This window comes from Scyliorhinus torazame, chromosome 9 (assembly GCF_047496885.1).
Source record: "Scyliorhinus torazame isolate Kashiwa2021f chromosome 9, sScyTor2.1, whole genome shotgun sequence".
Taxonomy (NCBI): domain Eukaryota; kingdom Metazoa; phylum Chordata; class Chondrichthyes; order Carcharhiniformes; family Scyliorhinidae; genus Scyliorhinus; species Scyliorhinus torazame.
In genome coordinates, this window is record NC_092715.1 from 161,432,343 (window position 1) to 161,449,062 (window position 16,720).

The 16,720-nt window shown below is 42.4% G+C and overlaps 1 protein-coding gene across 10 annotated transcripts in view; it reads right to left on the minus strand.

Moving 5' to 3' along the window:
- The window catches only part of agtpbp1 (ATP/GTP binding carboxypeptidase 1), a 462,243-nt gene that overhangs the window by 351,657 nt on the left and 93,866 nt on the right, over positions 1 to 16,720 (minus strand). For all 10 annotated transcript variants that reach the window (XM_072516701.1, XM_072516698.1, XM_072516700.1 and 7 more), the window contains exon 3: positions 7,243 to 7,364. In XM_072516701.1, coding sequence (XP_072372802.1) covers positions 7,243 to 7,364 — 122 coding nt within the window. The remainder of the gene's footprint in view (positions 1 to 7,242; positions 7,365 to 16,720) is intronic.

Sequence of the window (16,720 nt, forward strand, 5' to 3'; positions counted from 1 at the left end):
TAAAATCAAGCACGAGTGTTTTGTGCTTAAACAAAGGAGATTACAATGGGATGAGAGAAGAACTAGCTAAGGTAGACTGGGAGCAAAGACTTTATGGTGAAACAGTTGAGGAACAGTGGAGAACCTTCCAAGTGATTTTTCACAGTGCCCAGCAAAGATTTATACCAACAAAAAGGAAGGACGGTAGAAAGAGGGAGAATCGACCGTGGATATCTAAGGAAATAAGGGAGAGTATCAAATTGAAGGAAAAAACATACAAAGTAGCAAAGATCAGTGGGAGACTAGAGGACTGGGAAATCTTTAGGGGGCAACAGAAAGCTACTAAAAAAGCTATAAAGAAGAGTAAGATAAATTATGAGAGTAAACTTGCTCAGAATATAAAAACAGATAGTAAAAGTTTCTACAAATACATAAAACAAAAAAGAGTGGCTAAGGTAAATATTGGTCCTTTAGAGGATGAGAAGGGAGATTTAATAATGGGAGATGAGGAAATGGCTGAGGAACTGAACAGGTTTTTTGGGTCGGTCTTCACAGTGGAAGACACAAATAAAATGCCAGTGACTGATGGAAATGAGGCTATGACAGGTGAGGACCTTGAGAGGATTGATATCACTAAGGAGGTAGTGATGGGCAAGCTAATGGGGCTAAAGGTAGACAAGTCTCCTGGCCCTGATGGAATGCATCCCAGAGTGCTAAAAGAGATGGCTAGGGAAATTGCAAATGCACTAGTGATAATTTACCAAAATTCACTAGACTCTGGGGTGGTCCCGGTGGATTGGAAATTAGCAAACGTGACACCACTGTTTAAAAAAGGAGGTAGGCAGAAAGTGGGTAATTATAGGCCAGTGAGCTTAACTTCGGTAGTAGGGAAGATGCTGGAATCTATCATCAAGGAAGAAATAGCGAGGCATCTGGATGGAAATTGTCCCATTGGACAGACGCAGCATGGGTTCATAAAGGGCAGGTCGTGCCTAACTAATTTAGTGGAATTTTTTGAGAACATTAACAGTGCGGTAGATAACGGGGAGCCAATGGATGTGGTATATCTGGATTTCCAGAAAGCCTTTGACAAGGTGCCACACAAAAGGTTGTTGCATAAGATAAAGATGCATGGCGTTAAGGGGAAAGTAGTAGCATGGATAGAGGATTGGTTAATTAATAGAAAGCAAATAGTGGGGATTAATGGGTGTTTCTCTGGTTGGCAATCAGTCGCTAGTGGTGTCCCTCAGGGATCAGTGTTGGGCCCACAACTGTTCACAATTTACATAGATGATTTGGAGTTGGGGACCAAGGGCAATGTGTCCAAGTTTGCAGACGACACCAAGATAAGTGGTAAAGCAAAAAGTGCAGAGGATACTGGATGTCTGCAGAGGGATTTGGATAGGCTAAGTGAATGGGCTAGGGTCTAGCAGATGGAATACAATGTTGACAAATGTGAGGTTATCCATTTTGGTAGGAATAACAGCAAAAGGGATTATTATTTAAATGATAAAATATTAAAACATGCTGCTGTGCAGAGAGACCTGGGTGTGCTAGTGCATGAGTCGCAGAAAGTTGGTTTTCAGGTGCAACAGGTGATTAAGAAGGCAAATGGAATTTTGTCCTTCATTGCGAGAGGGATGGAGTTTAAGACTAGGGAGGTTATGCTGCAATTGTATAAGGTGTTAGTGAGGCCACACCTGGAGTATTGTGTTCAGTTTTGGTCTCCTTACTTGAGAAAGGACGTACTGGCAGTGGAGGGTGTGCAGAGGAGATTCACTAGGTTAATCCCAGAGCTGAAGGGGTTGGATTACGAGGAGAGGTTGAGTAGACTGGGACTGTACTCGTTGGAATTTAGAAGGATGAGGGGGGATCTTATAGAAACATATAAGATTATGAAGGGAATAGATAGGATAGATGCGGGCAGGTTGTTTCCACTGGCGGGTGAAAGCAGAACTAGGGGGCATAGCCTCAAAATAAGGGGAAGTAGATTTAGGACTGAGTTTAGGAGGAACTTCTTCACCCAAAGGGTTGTGAATCTATGGAATTCCTTGCCCAGTGAAGCAGTTGAGGCTCCTTCATTAAATGTTTTTAAGATAAAGATAGATAGTTTTTTGAAGAATAAAGGGATTAAGGGTTATGGTGTTCGGGCCGGAAAGTGGAGCTGAGTCTACAAAAGATCAGCCATGATCTCATTGAATGGTGGAGCAGGCTCGAGGGGCCAGGTGGCCTACTCCTGCTCCTAGTTCTTATGTTCTTATGTTCTTATTTCCCTTCTAAGCCGTGGTTTGGCCGCCTTTCTGGTTTTAGTTTTGCGCCAGACAGGAACGAAAAATTGTTGCAGTGTTCTTTGAATGTTTGCCATTGCCTATCCACTAGCATCCCTTTAATTTCCTTTATATAGGTTCAGGACCCTAGTCTCAGAATCAACTATTTCACTCTCCATCTTGATGCAGAATTTTATCATATTATGGTTGCTCATCCCCAAATGGCCTCACACAACTAGATTGCCAATTATTCCTTTCTCATTATACAATACCCAATGGATGGCCTGTTCCCTAGTTGATTCCTCAACATATTGGTCCAAAAAACCAACCCTTATACAATCCAGGAATTTTTCCTCTACAATATTGTTACTATTTTGATTTGACTAACCTATGTGCAGATTAAAGTCACCCATAATTACAAATGTTCCTTTATCATATGCATCTCTAATTTCCTGCTTAATGCTTTTCCCAACATCACCACTGCAGTTTGGAAGTCTATATATAACCCCCACCAATGTTTTTTGCCCCTTGGTGTTTCTCAGATCTACCCATACAGATTTCACACCGTCGGAGCTAATGTCCTTCATCAGCATTGTGTTAATTTCCTCTTCAGCCAGCAATGCCTTTTCCTTTTTGCCCCTAAATTCTGAATACCTCTGGATTCTCAATTCCCAGCCCTGGGTCACCCTGCAGCCATGTCACCATAATCCCAAATATATCACACCCGTTTACATCTATTTGCATGATTAATTCATCCACTTTATTGCAAATGCTCCACACATTAAGGCACAAAGCCTGAAGGCTGGTCTTTTGAATATTCCCTGCCCCGTTCCCATTATTTTTCAGTGTATATCTACGGCTTTCTTAAGTGGAACATTGGTGAATAGGCTCGCAATGTCAAATGAGCACATGACACAGCATTGCTATCATTATGCAAGTCCTATATGGTCTTCACAATACACAGAGTCCTGTTCTTTTCAGACAGAAATAACATGTACGCACCTGGTGTCTGTTTCAGCTAGATAAAATAACGCCATTTGTTGGTTCATTCCTCAGGGCGGTGTTTTGACCAGTCTGGTTCGAGTCGCCTGCTTTGAATTTCAGACCGGGCTTGGCGGTTGACTGCCAGTCACCATCAACTGGTACATTCTCAATTGCATGCCTCCACCATTCAGAATCCACTTACTAACTAATCAGAATTCACTTCTCACACTGTATAGATTTGTTAATTTTTCATACACGGTCGTTCAGGTCATTAGAGATCTAACTGCCTCTCTGGTCATTGAGATATCCAACTGTCTCTCATATCAATTAGAAATCAAACTGTCTCTCAGATCAATTAGAGGTCAAACTGTCTCTCAGGGGGCAGCATGGTAGCACAGTGGCTTCACAGCGCCAGGGTCCCAGATTGGATTCCCGACTGAGTCACTGTCTGTGCGGAGTCTGCACGCTCTCCCAGTGTTTGCGTGTGTTTCCTCCAGGTCTTCTGGTTTCCTGCCACTAGTCCCGAAAGACGTGCTGTTAGGTAATTTGGACATTGAATTTTCCCTCTGTGTACCCGAACAGGCGCCGGAATGTGGCAACTAGTAAATTTTCACAGTAACTTCATTGCAACATAAGCCTACTTATGACAATAAAGATTATTATTATTAAATGGAAAGAAATGCTTTTGAAATAATGTTGTTTACTTCCTATTGTGTATCCTATGGAACACAAATCAAACAGTCAGAGTGCACCAGTGATGGAGACGAGCTACATCAGCTCTAGGTGCTGGTGACATTAAATTAACAGCTCTATCCTGGATGTTGGCAAGCTTACTCAATGTTATTGTGGCTATACCCATCCCGGCAAGCAGTGATTATTCCATCACACTCCTGATAAAGTTTGTAAATGGTGGACGGAATTTTGCGGGGTTAGGTATGCCACTCGTCACAGTCTCTGCCCTGTAGTGTTGATCAGACTGGTCCGGTTCAGTGTCAATGATGACACCTAATACTGATAGTGGGGGACTAAGAGGAGATGGCTGGTTTTTAGCTTATTTGAAATAGTCATAATTTGGCACTTGTCAGGATATTATCTGTTTGGTATCGTTAAGAAATTAATTGAGTATATGGCTAGGGAATAAAATGATTTTTAAAGAAAATACCTAGTCTGCAAAAATATAGTCACTGTTCTAGATAATGAATAAACTGTTAAACTTTAAAGTCATGTCTGCAAGGTACATACATCGTTGCAATGAATGTCATTTCTAAACTATACCTATGAAACATAATATGAATAAGCCATTGCGCATTGAAAATACATTTGACAAAAACTGCAACAAACAAGTAACTATAGCAAGGTTGATGGCTAGCCATGAAGCAAAAGACTCTAGCCTTGTGAGAAAGTGCATGAAGATATTAGACTATGCCAAGGGAACATTAGTTAATCTTTAGTAAATGACCAATGTTTAATTAATTAATCACCTTTTAAGTAACTGATACCTATTTCAACAAATCAGGAAGCCTCAGCTGAGAATTAGAACCAATGGAAAATCAATAAGGGACTAAACTATAGATAAGGATTTCCTCAAGAGTATGACCATATGATCAATAGTTTGTTCTGAATTCTTGTTTTTCAGAATTTTTGAATCACTGTTACATTACTTTTGTTTTAAAGTAATTTCTTTATATTTTTCTTATGTTTTAATGCTTTTTCACTATTTTCTGACCAGTTTATGTATTATTTTGATCTAAGTTTTGATTCTGTTCTCATGCAACTGTACTAAAGTGAATAATCAGCAATAAAGTTGCATTTTGGACACCTCCAATTAACCGGACTGTTGACTCTTATTTGGAAGATAAATAAGAGATCCTACACCTTAGATTCCAAGAATCAATCACAGTCTTGGAACATTCTGAACTGAGCATTCCCACCTTCTGAGTCATTGCACCTTCCTCGTAATGGTCATTACTGAAGCAGATGTACATGATTTGGAGTTCAGCACAGGGAACAATCACTAAATTTGCTGTTGACACGAAGTAGGAGCTCCTGCCAAACATGGAAACCTCCCCTAATACCTGTGCTACATTATTATCCCTGTCAACTTTCCTTCAGCTACTTGGGAAAACCCTGCATCCTCCTCTTCCCTTTGCTCCTTGCTGAACACTCCAACTCCCCATAAAGCTGGATTGCCAGATATCCCCCATTCTCAAGCTGCTTCACCCATTCACTCTTTTCATTATTTGCTTCTAAAATGTAATAAAAATCAAATTAAATGGAGGACAAGGCTGTTTATTTGTATTCACCCTTCCCTCTATATCCCACGGATGTTAAAAATTAGAAAATCTTCTCTCAAGAAAATTTGCATTTAGCTTTTCCAATATTCAACAAGACTTAAGTGACATAACGAATTGGCTTCAAAAATAAACTTGTGTTTTTTAGACTGCTCGCTGCCACCCCCAATTCCCACCACCACCCTGCAGCCCCCACCCCCCATTTCCCCAGCTCCAGTCGAAATAATAAATTTACTAAACTCTACAGAACACAAAGCAAAGGCCAACAGCTGTTGAGCAGTGTACTATAATTTTGTTTTCTTGCTTTCTCTCACACATACAGATATAGCCTCTCAAAAAAATAAACTTCAGTAAGCTTTTGAAATATATATATTTTTTAAACTAAGCAGAAAGGGCTGGACACTACAGAACAAAATTCATTGAGATAGCTGGTTAAATGGCACTGCTGCATCCTGGGAAATTAGTTACAGGACAAAAAGATTGCACATTCCAAGATGAGCTCAAAGCATCACAGCTCTGGATACAATTATCTAGTCCATGTCCTTGTTTTTTTTTTAAAAACAGGCACTTGGGTTTATAAGTAAATCCTTTAAAGAAGGTATTGAAAGACGCAAATGATAAATAAAATCATGTCATTTTCTTTTTGGAACATGGAAATTTGTTACTGAGGAATAAAAACTCATAGAAGAAAAAACTCTGATACTGTTGGATGTGGTTTATAGGGCAAAGCCACCCAATGCCCTGATAGTACAAAATTGTCACCTGTAATTACATGGGCCATTTTCTTTCTAAATGCGAACACAGGAATTTATAATGGAAATAATTCATGTAAAAACGTGGTAACAAGAAGCAAACTTTTGTCGACAAGAAAAGCATGCAGACGTGATAAATATATGGTCCATTTCACAATGTTACTTATTATGTTACATATTTTTTTTAAATGGTCTGATCACTTACTCAATCTGAGCGTAAATATTTTCTGAGAAAACCACAAGGCAGCAAATATCTAGAATCATGTCCTCTGTAGCTTTAATAAAATGAAGTACCAGAAATGTTTTAAACCCATTCAGGCCATAGCAGAATCTCACCAAGATAATCTGAACAGAAAACATACTGCTGTTATATGAAGAATAGCAAGGGCTGGTTGAGCCAAAAGTTTGGTTCTGTGATTTTATCTGTATGGAAGCTATGAAGGACAACAAATTATATCATTGACAAAAGGAAGAGAGATGAGTAAAAATTGTTGAGACTTAGTCCTCACAAGATCATCGTAAAATGTTCAATAAAGGTAAACACCAATGGGGTTGTTGTACAAACATACTCATACCTACGGAGTTGCATACGTTTAAATCAGACCCAATTTAGGACTTTTTCCAAACTTCATCAGGCTGGTTCACTCAGAAATTCAACCATATCCAAAATACCTTCTGCCCTTTGTACAAAGTCATGATGGTAACTCAACATGCAAACATATCATGGAGTAGAGTAAAGAAGAGAGTAGAGTAAAGAGAGAGACTAAGTTATCACTTGCTTTCTTCCACAGGTCCTAATCTAGAGTATAGAAACAATGGTCTGCAGTTATTGCACACAGTGTATATGCAATTATACGCATGTTCCTGCTTTTTAAACCAAGATAGTCCCACCTATTTTAGTCAAACATAAACAGTATTTCATTTACTTAAACATTAAAAACTACAAATATAAAGATCTTGCAAAGTTACCTTGAGTCTGAACCAAATGAAGCAGCTTGGAAGTGATATGACGGACATTGTCCACGTCTTGCAATGCTGATTCCAAACTGATCTTCTCCAGCTGGCCAAGAAGACCAAGGATACGGGTGTTCCTGAGAACAAAGCAAAATATTCAATTGGAACTCAACAAAAACGTATACTATCTTTAGAGTTTCCTTAGAATAAGACCTATAGACTTCAATAGTTAATTTCATCACATAGAATTTCAGCTGTCCCCTTTACACAACTACATTGAAAAATTAAAGATCATCACAAACAGAAATAATGAACCCTATTTCAACTCTTTGCAAATGGATCGGTTAAAAAAAACGGGTCCAAAATTCCAAAGGACGATTTAAAATAGGTACAATTTTAGAATGCTGCATTATTTTGTTGCTACCAGGTGATGTTTTTACTGCATATGTTTTCAAAGTTTGCTACCAGTTTCAGTAGCACATTTCATGTGTAAAACACAAAGTAACCTGTATTCTCTTTCTCTTCCTAGCCATGGCAATTTCAATTCAGAACTGTTTTAGACTTCCATGCTTATAAAACACAGCATTTATTTGCTATTGTTACTGTACATCTCATCTTGTCCGGGGCTCTCGTCCTCCATTTTCTGATAGTATTGCTTTTATCCAATTACACAGGAATCAGTGGCTGTTGCTTAAAATATAACAGATAACTAAACAAGGATATTTGTGTGAAAAATAACAAACACCAATGGAAATCAAAACCACAACTCTGTTGTTGTGAGATCACAAAGGCAAAGTTACATCACAAAGCACCTTCAGCTGATTATTTTGGACTACAAATAACAAAATAATAATTTTAATTTGTTTCTTTAAATCTACTACATATAAATAAAATGGTTCATGAGCAGTTGTAAATGAGACTTGTGTGGTGGTACTTTGGAGTTTTTCTTCAATTATTTCAAGGGATGAAGAAAAAACTTCAGAGGTAATATTTAATCTACCAAGTGAATAAATTAGGGATAGGGTTAGCCGAATGAGCCAAACGGGTTTTTCTTTTCAATATGATTCTCTTTTCAATATGATTCTCGGTTCAATATATTTCACAGGTGGTTTTGTCATGGTCCATGTAAAATGAGCGTTTTTAAAAATTATTGGGACATAAGATTTGGTATAGGCTTTCTGGCCCTCCAAGGCTGCTTGCCATTCAACAAGGTCATGGGAAATATCTACCTCAACTCCACTTTCATGCACTATCCCCCAAATCACTCAATTCCCTTTGTACGTAAAAATCCAGGGACCTCCGTCTTGCATACATGCAACAACTAAAAAATTCAAAGCTCTTTGTAGAAACTTCAAAGATTCACAACCCTTCAAGTGAAGAGGTTTTTCCTCATCTCAGGACTAAATGGATGATCCCTTATTCTAAGACTGCGATCATGTGTTCTAGATTCCCCCAACCAGCTAAAGCATTTTCTCAGCATCCATCTTGCCAAGTCCCTTAAGAATTTGATATATTTAAATTAGATCACCTCTCATTCTTTTAAATTCCAAGGATTGTAGGCCTAATTTACTCAATTTCCCATCGTCCGACAATCCCCTCATCCCGGGAACCAGTCTAGTAAGCCTTCATTACACTCCCTCTACGGCAAGTATGTCCTTCTTCATGTAAGGAGACTGAATTTGCACACAATGGCCCCCCGAGGTGTGACCTCACCAATGCCATATATCAGGGTTTCCCAAACTTTTCAAGTCACAGAATCCCTTTTAACCTCCCAAGAGCATCGAGGAACCCCAATTATTCCCATCATGTCGAAGACTCTTTGTTGTGAAATAGGTGCAAGCACAGAAAACAAATGTTTTTTGTTCACTTATGAGATGTGAGCGGCGCTGGCTAGGCCAGCATTGGTTGCCCAACTCTAGTTGCACTTCAGGCAGAAGGTGGTGTTGAGCTGCCTTCTTGAAACGTTGCAGTGCGGAGGTGTAGGTACATGCACATTGCTGGTAGGGAGGGAGTTCCAGGATTTCGGTCCAGTGACAGCGAAGGAACGGGAATATATTTCCAAATTGGGGTGGTGAGTGACTTGGAGAGGAACTTCCAGGTGGTGGGGTTCCCAGGCATCTCTTGTCCTTCTAGATGGTAGTGGGTTTGGAAGGTGCTGTCTCAAGAACCTTGTAGAGTTCCTGCATCTTGTAGACAGTACTCACCGCTGCCACTGTTCGTCAGTAGTGGAGGGAATGAATGTTTGTGAAAGGGGTAGCAATCAAGCAGGCTTTGTCCTGGGTGGTGTCAAGTTTCTTGAGTATTGTTGGAGCTGCACTCATCCAGGCAAGTGGGAGAGTATTCCATTATACTCCTGTCTTGTGCCTTGTAGATAGTGGACAGGCTATGGGGAGTCAGAGAGGTGAATTACTCACCGTAGAATTCCTAGCCTTTGACTTGCTTTGGTAGCCACAATATTAATATGGCTAGTCCAGTTCAGTTTCTGGTCAATGATAACCCCCAAGATGTTGATTGTGGGGAATTCAGCGATGGTAATACCATTGAATGTCATGGGGTGATGGTTAGATCCTCTCTTGTAGGAGATGGTCATTGCTTGGCGCGAATGTAATTTGTTACTTGTTAGACCAAGCCTGGATATTATCCAGGTTTTGCTGGATTTGAACATGAACTGCTTTGTTATCTGAGGAGTCGTGAATGGTGTTGAACATCTGCCAACATCCGCACTTCTGACCTTGTGATAGAAGGGAGGTCATTAATGAAGCAGCTGAGGGTGGTTGGGCCTAGGAGGAATTCCTGCAGTGATGTTCCGGTGGCGAAGATGCTTAACCTCCCAACCGCCACAAACATCGTCCTTTGTGCTAGGTATGATTCCAGCCAGCGGAGAGTATCCCCCCCTGGTTTCCATAGACTCCAGTTTTGCTAGGGCTCCTTGATGCCACACTCAGTCAAATGCAGGTTTGATGTCAAGGGCAGTCACTCTCACCTCTGGCATTCAGCTCTTTTGTCGATGTTTCGACCAAGGTTGTAATAAGGTCAGTCAGGAGCTGAGTGACCCTGGTGGAACCAATCGGTGAGCAGGTTATTGGTGCTTAAGTGCCTCTTGATAGCACTGTTGAATCATAGAACATAACAGCGCAGTACAGGCCCTTCGGCCCTCGATGTTGCGCCGACCTGTGAAACCACTCTAAAGTCCATCTACACTATTCCCTTATCGTCCATATGTCTATCCAATGACCATTTGAATGCCATTAGTGTTGGCGAGTCCACTACTATTGCAGGCAGGGCATAACACGCCCTTACTACTCTCTGAGTAAAGAACCTACGTCTGACATCTGTCTTATATCTAGCTCCCCTCAATTTAAAGCTATGTCCCCTCGTGCTAGACATCACCATCCGAGGAAAAAGGCTCTCACTGTCCACCCTATCCAATCCTCTGATCATCTTGTATGCCTCAATTACGTCACTTCTTAACCTTCTTCTCTCTAACAAAAACAGCCTCAAGTCCCTCCGCCTTTCCTCATAAGATCTTCCCTCCATACCAGGCAACATTCTGGTAAATCTCCTCTGCACCCTTTTCAATGCTTCCACATCCTTCCTATAATGCAGCGACCAGAATTGCACGCAATACTCCAAATGCGGCCGCACCAGAGTTTTGTACAGCTGCAACATGACCTCATGGCTCCGAAACTCAATCCTTCTACTAATAAAAGCTAACACACCGTACGCCTTCTTAACAACCCTCTCAATCTGAGTGGTAACTTTCAGGGATCTATGTACATGGACACCGAGATCTCTCTGCTCATCCACACTGCCAAGAATGTTACCATTAGCCCAGTACTCTGTCTTCCTGTTATTCCTTCCAAAATGAATCACCTCACACTTTTCTGCATTAAACTCCATTTGCCACCTCTCAGCCCAGTGCTGCAATTTATCTATATCCCTCTGTAACTTGTAACATCCTTCCGCACTGTCCACAACTCCACCGACTTTAGTGTCATCTGCAAATTTACTCACCCATCCTTCTACACCCTCCTCCAGGTCATTTATAAAAATGACAAACAGCAGTGGCCCCAAAAGAGATCCTTGTGGTATACCACTAGTAACTAGACTCCAGTCTGAACACTTCCCATCAACCACCACCCTTTGTCTTCTTCCAGCTAGCCAATTTCTGATCCAAACTGCTAAATCTCCCTGGATGCCATGCTTCCGTATTTTCTGCAGTGGCCTACCGTGGGGAACCTTATCTAACGCTTTACTGAAATCCATATACACATCAACTGCTTTATCCTCATCCACCTGTTTGGTCACCTTCTCAAAGAACTCAATAAGGTTTGTGAGGCACGACCTACCCTTCACAAAACATGTTGACTATGTCTAATCAAATTATTCCTTTCCAGATGATTATACATCTCTTATAAACCTTTCCAAGATTTTGCCCACAACAGAAGTAAGGCTCACTGGTCTATAGTTACCGGGGTTGTCTCTACTCCCCTTCTTGAACAAGGGGACAACATTTGCTATCCTCCAGTCTTCTGGCACTATTCCTGTAAACAAAGATGACTTAAAGATCAAAGCCAAAGGCTCAGCAATCTCCTCCCTAGCTTCCCAGAGAATCCTTCCATCACTTTGCTGAGGGCTAGAATACAAGACCAGGGATGTACTTCTGAGGCTGTATAAGGCTCTGGTCAGACCCCAGTTGGAGTATTGTGAGCAGTTTGGGGCCCCCTATCTAAGGAAGGATGTGCTGGCCTTGGAAAGGGTCCAGAGGAGGTTCACAAGAATGATCCCTGGAATGAAGACTCTGGGTCTGTACTCGTTGGAGTTTAGGAGGATGAGAGGGGATCTTATTGAAACTTGCAGGATACTGCGAGGCCTGGATAGAGTGGACGTGGAGAGGATGTTTCCACTTGTAGGGAAAATTAGAACCAGAGGACACCATCTCAGACTAAGGGGACGAACCTTTAAAACAGAGATGAGGAGGAATTTCTTCAGCCAGAGGGTGGTGAATCTGTGGAATTCTTTGCCACAGAAGGCTGTGGAGGCCAAATCACTGAGTGTCTTTAAGACAGAGATAGGTGGGTTCTTGATTAATAAGGGGATCAGGGGTTATGGGGAGAAGGCAGGAGAATGGGGATGAGAAATTATCAGCCATGATTGAATGGCGGAGCAGGCTCGATGGGCCGTGGCCCAATTCTGCTCCTATATCTTATGGTCTTATGACGGAGAGTAGACTGATAGGACACTAATAGGCTGGGTTGGATTTCATGTTTCTTGTGTACAGGACACACCTGGGCAACTTTCCACATTGTCGGTCACTGAAGACCCAATTGAACTTGGATCCCTGGCGCTGAGACACAGCAGTGCCAACCATTGTGTTACCATGCCACCCAGGTCCCTCTGAAAGTACACGTTTTCTCTCACCATTCAAAAAATATTCTACTTTGTTATTTTGCCTACCAAAGTGGATAAATCCACATTTCACACACTGTATTCCATCTATCACGTAAGTGCCCACTCACCTAAACTCTCACCATGACTCAATAGCTTCTCTATTTTCCCACCCAAGTACTTTACCCACAGTCTGCTCATCCAAATAAATAGTCAAGATTGTTAATAACGGAGGCCCAAGTACTGATTCTTGCAGTACCTTGCTACTTCTTCCCACTGTTTTCTGCCCGTTGATCAATCCATGCTACTATATTAATTCAGGTGTTCTAATTTTGCATAATAGCTCATTTGGCACTTTATCATAATGTTTTTTTGAAAATACAAGTACCCTACAGCCACCTGTTTCGCCCTTATCCATCTTGCTAGTTACATGCTCAATGGGCTCAAAAGAAAATGCCAATGCGATTTTCTTTTCAATAAATCTGTGTTGACCCATGATCATATTATTATTTCCTAAATGCTCTATCACATCTCTAGATTCTAGCACTTGTCTACTAATGTTATGCTAACTGACTTACAATCTCCAGTTTTCTCCTTCCTTCCTTCTTAAATAGTGGGGTTATGTGCGTAACGTTCCAATTCTTTGAATTGCTCTGGAGTCTAAGGAATTCTGCAGGATGAAAACCAATGCACCCACTGCCTCACTAATTACCTCTTAAAATCTTAGGACGCACGTTCTCGGGTCCAGAGCATGTCACCACTTAGTCCCATTCATTTTTTCAGTTCTAATTATTTACACAGTCCCTCTTGATATCCAATTATTGTTAGATCACCTGTGAAAACTTGATGCAAACTTGATCCAGCAGAGGGCAGTAGAGCGGAGCTGCTGATTGGCTGTTGCAAGGGAAATTTGCATACCTCCGTTGTGGTCACCCTAACTTGAAGGTGGTTTGTGGAGGAGCTATTGTCAAGTGACATTTAAACCCAAAACACTTCTTCAGTGTTTCCCTCCCTAACCCCTCCTCTAACCAAAAAAAAAATCCAACCGCTGTAAAGATGAAGAGGAAGGCTCGAGGTCAGGTAGAAGTAGAAAGAAGTTGAACCGTGACGCCACAGCCTGCAGGTAAGGGATTGGCTGGTGACTGGTAACTAATTTTTCTTTTATTTTCCCCTCAGGTGTTATCGTGCAGGGCGCAGAGGTTGCTGAGTGAGTGCTTGCTGAGAAGGGGAGTGAATAACAGGTAAGCTCTTTCTTTCTTTTTTTATCTAGAGGGGATGGCAGGGAAGGTAGTGCAATGTTCCTCCTGCAGAATGTTTGAGGTGTGGGACGCCGTCAGTGTCTCTGCTGATTTCATCTGTGGGAAGTGCACCCATCTCCAGCTCTTCAGAAACCGCGTTAGGGAACTGGAGCTGGATGAACTTAGGATCATTCGGGAGGCAGAGGTGGTCATAGATAGAAGCTTCAGGGATGTAGTTACTCCGAAGAATAAAGATAGATGGGTGACGGTGAGAGGGGCTGGGAGGAAGCAGTCAGTACAGGGATCCCCTGTGGTCGTTCCCCTTAGTAACAAGTATACTGCTTTGGATACTGTTTGGGGGGACGGGGACGGGGGGGACCGGGGGGGGGGGGAGAAGACGTACCAGGGGTAAGCCATGGGGTGCGGGTCTCTGGCACAGAGTCTGTCCCTGTTGCTCAGAAGGGAAGGGGGGAGAGGAGTAGAGCATTAGTTATTGGAGACTCCATAGTTAGGGGGATAGATAGGAGATTCTGTGGGAACGAGAGAGACTCGCGGTTGGTGTGTTGCCTCCCAGGTGCCAGGGTGCGTGATGTCTCGGATAGTGTTTTCGGGATCCTTAAGGGGGAGGGGAAGCAGCCCCAAGTCGTGGTCCACATAGGTACCTACGACATAGGTAGGAAAAGGGATAGGGATGCAAGGCAGGAATTCAGGGAGCTAGGGTGGAAACTTAGATCAAGGACAAACAGAGTTATTATCTCTGTGTTGTTACCCGTGCCACGTGATAGCGACATGAGGAATAGGGAAAGAGAAGAGTTGAACGCGTGGCTACAGGGATGATGCAGGAGGGAGGGTTTCAGATTTCTGGATAATTGGGGCTCATTCTGGGGTCGGTGGGACTTCTACAAACGGGATGGTCTACACCTGGACCAAAGGGGTACCAATATCCTGGGGGGGGGGATATTTGCTAATGCTCTTCGGGAGGGTTTAAACTAGTTCAGCAGGGGTTTGGGAACCTGAATTGTAGCTCCAGTATACAGGAGGTTGAGAGTAGTGAGGTCATGAGTAAGGTTTTAAAGTTGCAGGAGTGTACCGGCAGGCAGGAAGGTGGTTTAAAGTGTGTCTTCTTCAATGCCAGGATCATCTGGAATAAGGTGAGTGAACTTGCGGCATGGGTTGGTACCTGGGACTTCGATGTTGTGGCCATTTAGGAGACATGGATAGAGCAGGGACAGGAATGGTTGTTGCAGGTGCCGGGGTTTAGATATTTCAGTAAGCTCAGGGAAGATGGTAAAAGAGGGGGAGGGGTGGCATTGTTAGTCAAGGATAGTATTACGGTGGCAAAAAGGACGTTTGATGAGGACTCGTCGATTGAGGTAGTATGGGCTGAGGTTAGAAACAGGAAAGGAGAGGTCACCCTGTTAGGGGTTTTCTATAGGCCTCCAAAAAGTTCCAGAGATGTAGAGGAAAGGATTCTGGATAGGAGAGAAAGCAACAGGGTAATTGTTATGGGGGACTTTAACTTTCCAAATATTGACTGGAAACGCTATAGTTAGAGTATTTTAGATGGGTCCGTTTTTGTCCAATGTGTGCAGGAGGGTTTCCTGACACAGTATGTGGATAGGCCAACGAGAGGCGAGGCCGTATTGGATTTGGTACTGGGTAATGAACCAGGATAGGTATTAGATTTGGAGGTAGGCGAGCACTTTGGTGATAGTGGCCACAATTCGATTACGTTTACTTTAGTGATGGAAAGGGATAGGTATATACCGCAGGGCAAGAGTTACATCTGGGGGAAAGGCAATTATGATGCGATGAGGCAAGACTTCGGATGCATCAGATGGCAAGGAAAACTGCAGGGGATGGGCACAATGGAAATGTGGAGCTTGTTCGAGGAACAGCTTCTGCGTGTTCTTGATAAGTATGTACCTGTCAGGCAGGGAGGAAGTGGTCGAGCAAGGGAACCATGGTTTACTAAGGCAGTCGAAACACTTGTCAAGAGGAAGAAGGAGGCTTATGTAAAGATGAGACATGAAAGGTTCAGTAAGGACGCTCGAGAGTTACAAGTTAACTAGGAAGGACCTAAAGAGAGAGCTAAGAAGAGCCAGGAGGGGACATGAGAAGTCTTTGGCAGGTAGGATCAAGGATAACCCTAAAGCTTTCTATAGATATGTCAGGACTAAAAGAATGACTAGGGTAAGAGTAGGGCCAGTCAAGGACAGTAGTGGGAAGTTGTGCTTGGAGTCAGAGGAGATAGGAGAGGTGCTAAATGAATATTTTGCGTCAGTATTCACACAGGAAAAAGACAATGTTGTCGAGGAGCATACTGAGATTCAGGCTACCAGACTAGAAGGGCTTGAGGTTCATAAGGAGGAGGTGTTAACAATTCTGGAAAGGGTGAAAATAGATAAGTCCCCTGGGCCGGTTGGGATTCATCCTAGGATTCTCTGGGAAGCTAGGGAGGAGATTGCTGAGCCTTTGGCTTTGATCTTTAAGTCATCTTTGTCTACAGGAATAGTGCCAGAAGACTGGAGGATAGCAAATATTGTCCCCTTGTTCAAGAAGGGGAGTAGAGTCACCCCCGGTAACTATAGACCAGTGAGCCTTACTTCTGTTGTGGGCAAAATCTTGGAAAGGTTTAGAAGAGATAGGTTGTATAATCATCTGGAAAGGAATAATTTGATTAGACATAGTCAACACGGTTTTGTGAAGGGTAGGTCGTGCCTCACAAACCTTATTGAGTTCTTTGAGAAGGTGGCCAAACAGGTGGATGAGGGTAAAGCAGTTGATGTGGTGTATATGGATTTCAGTAAAGTGTTTGATCAGGTTCCCCACGGTAGGCTACTGCAGAAAATACGGAAGCATGGGAT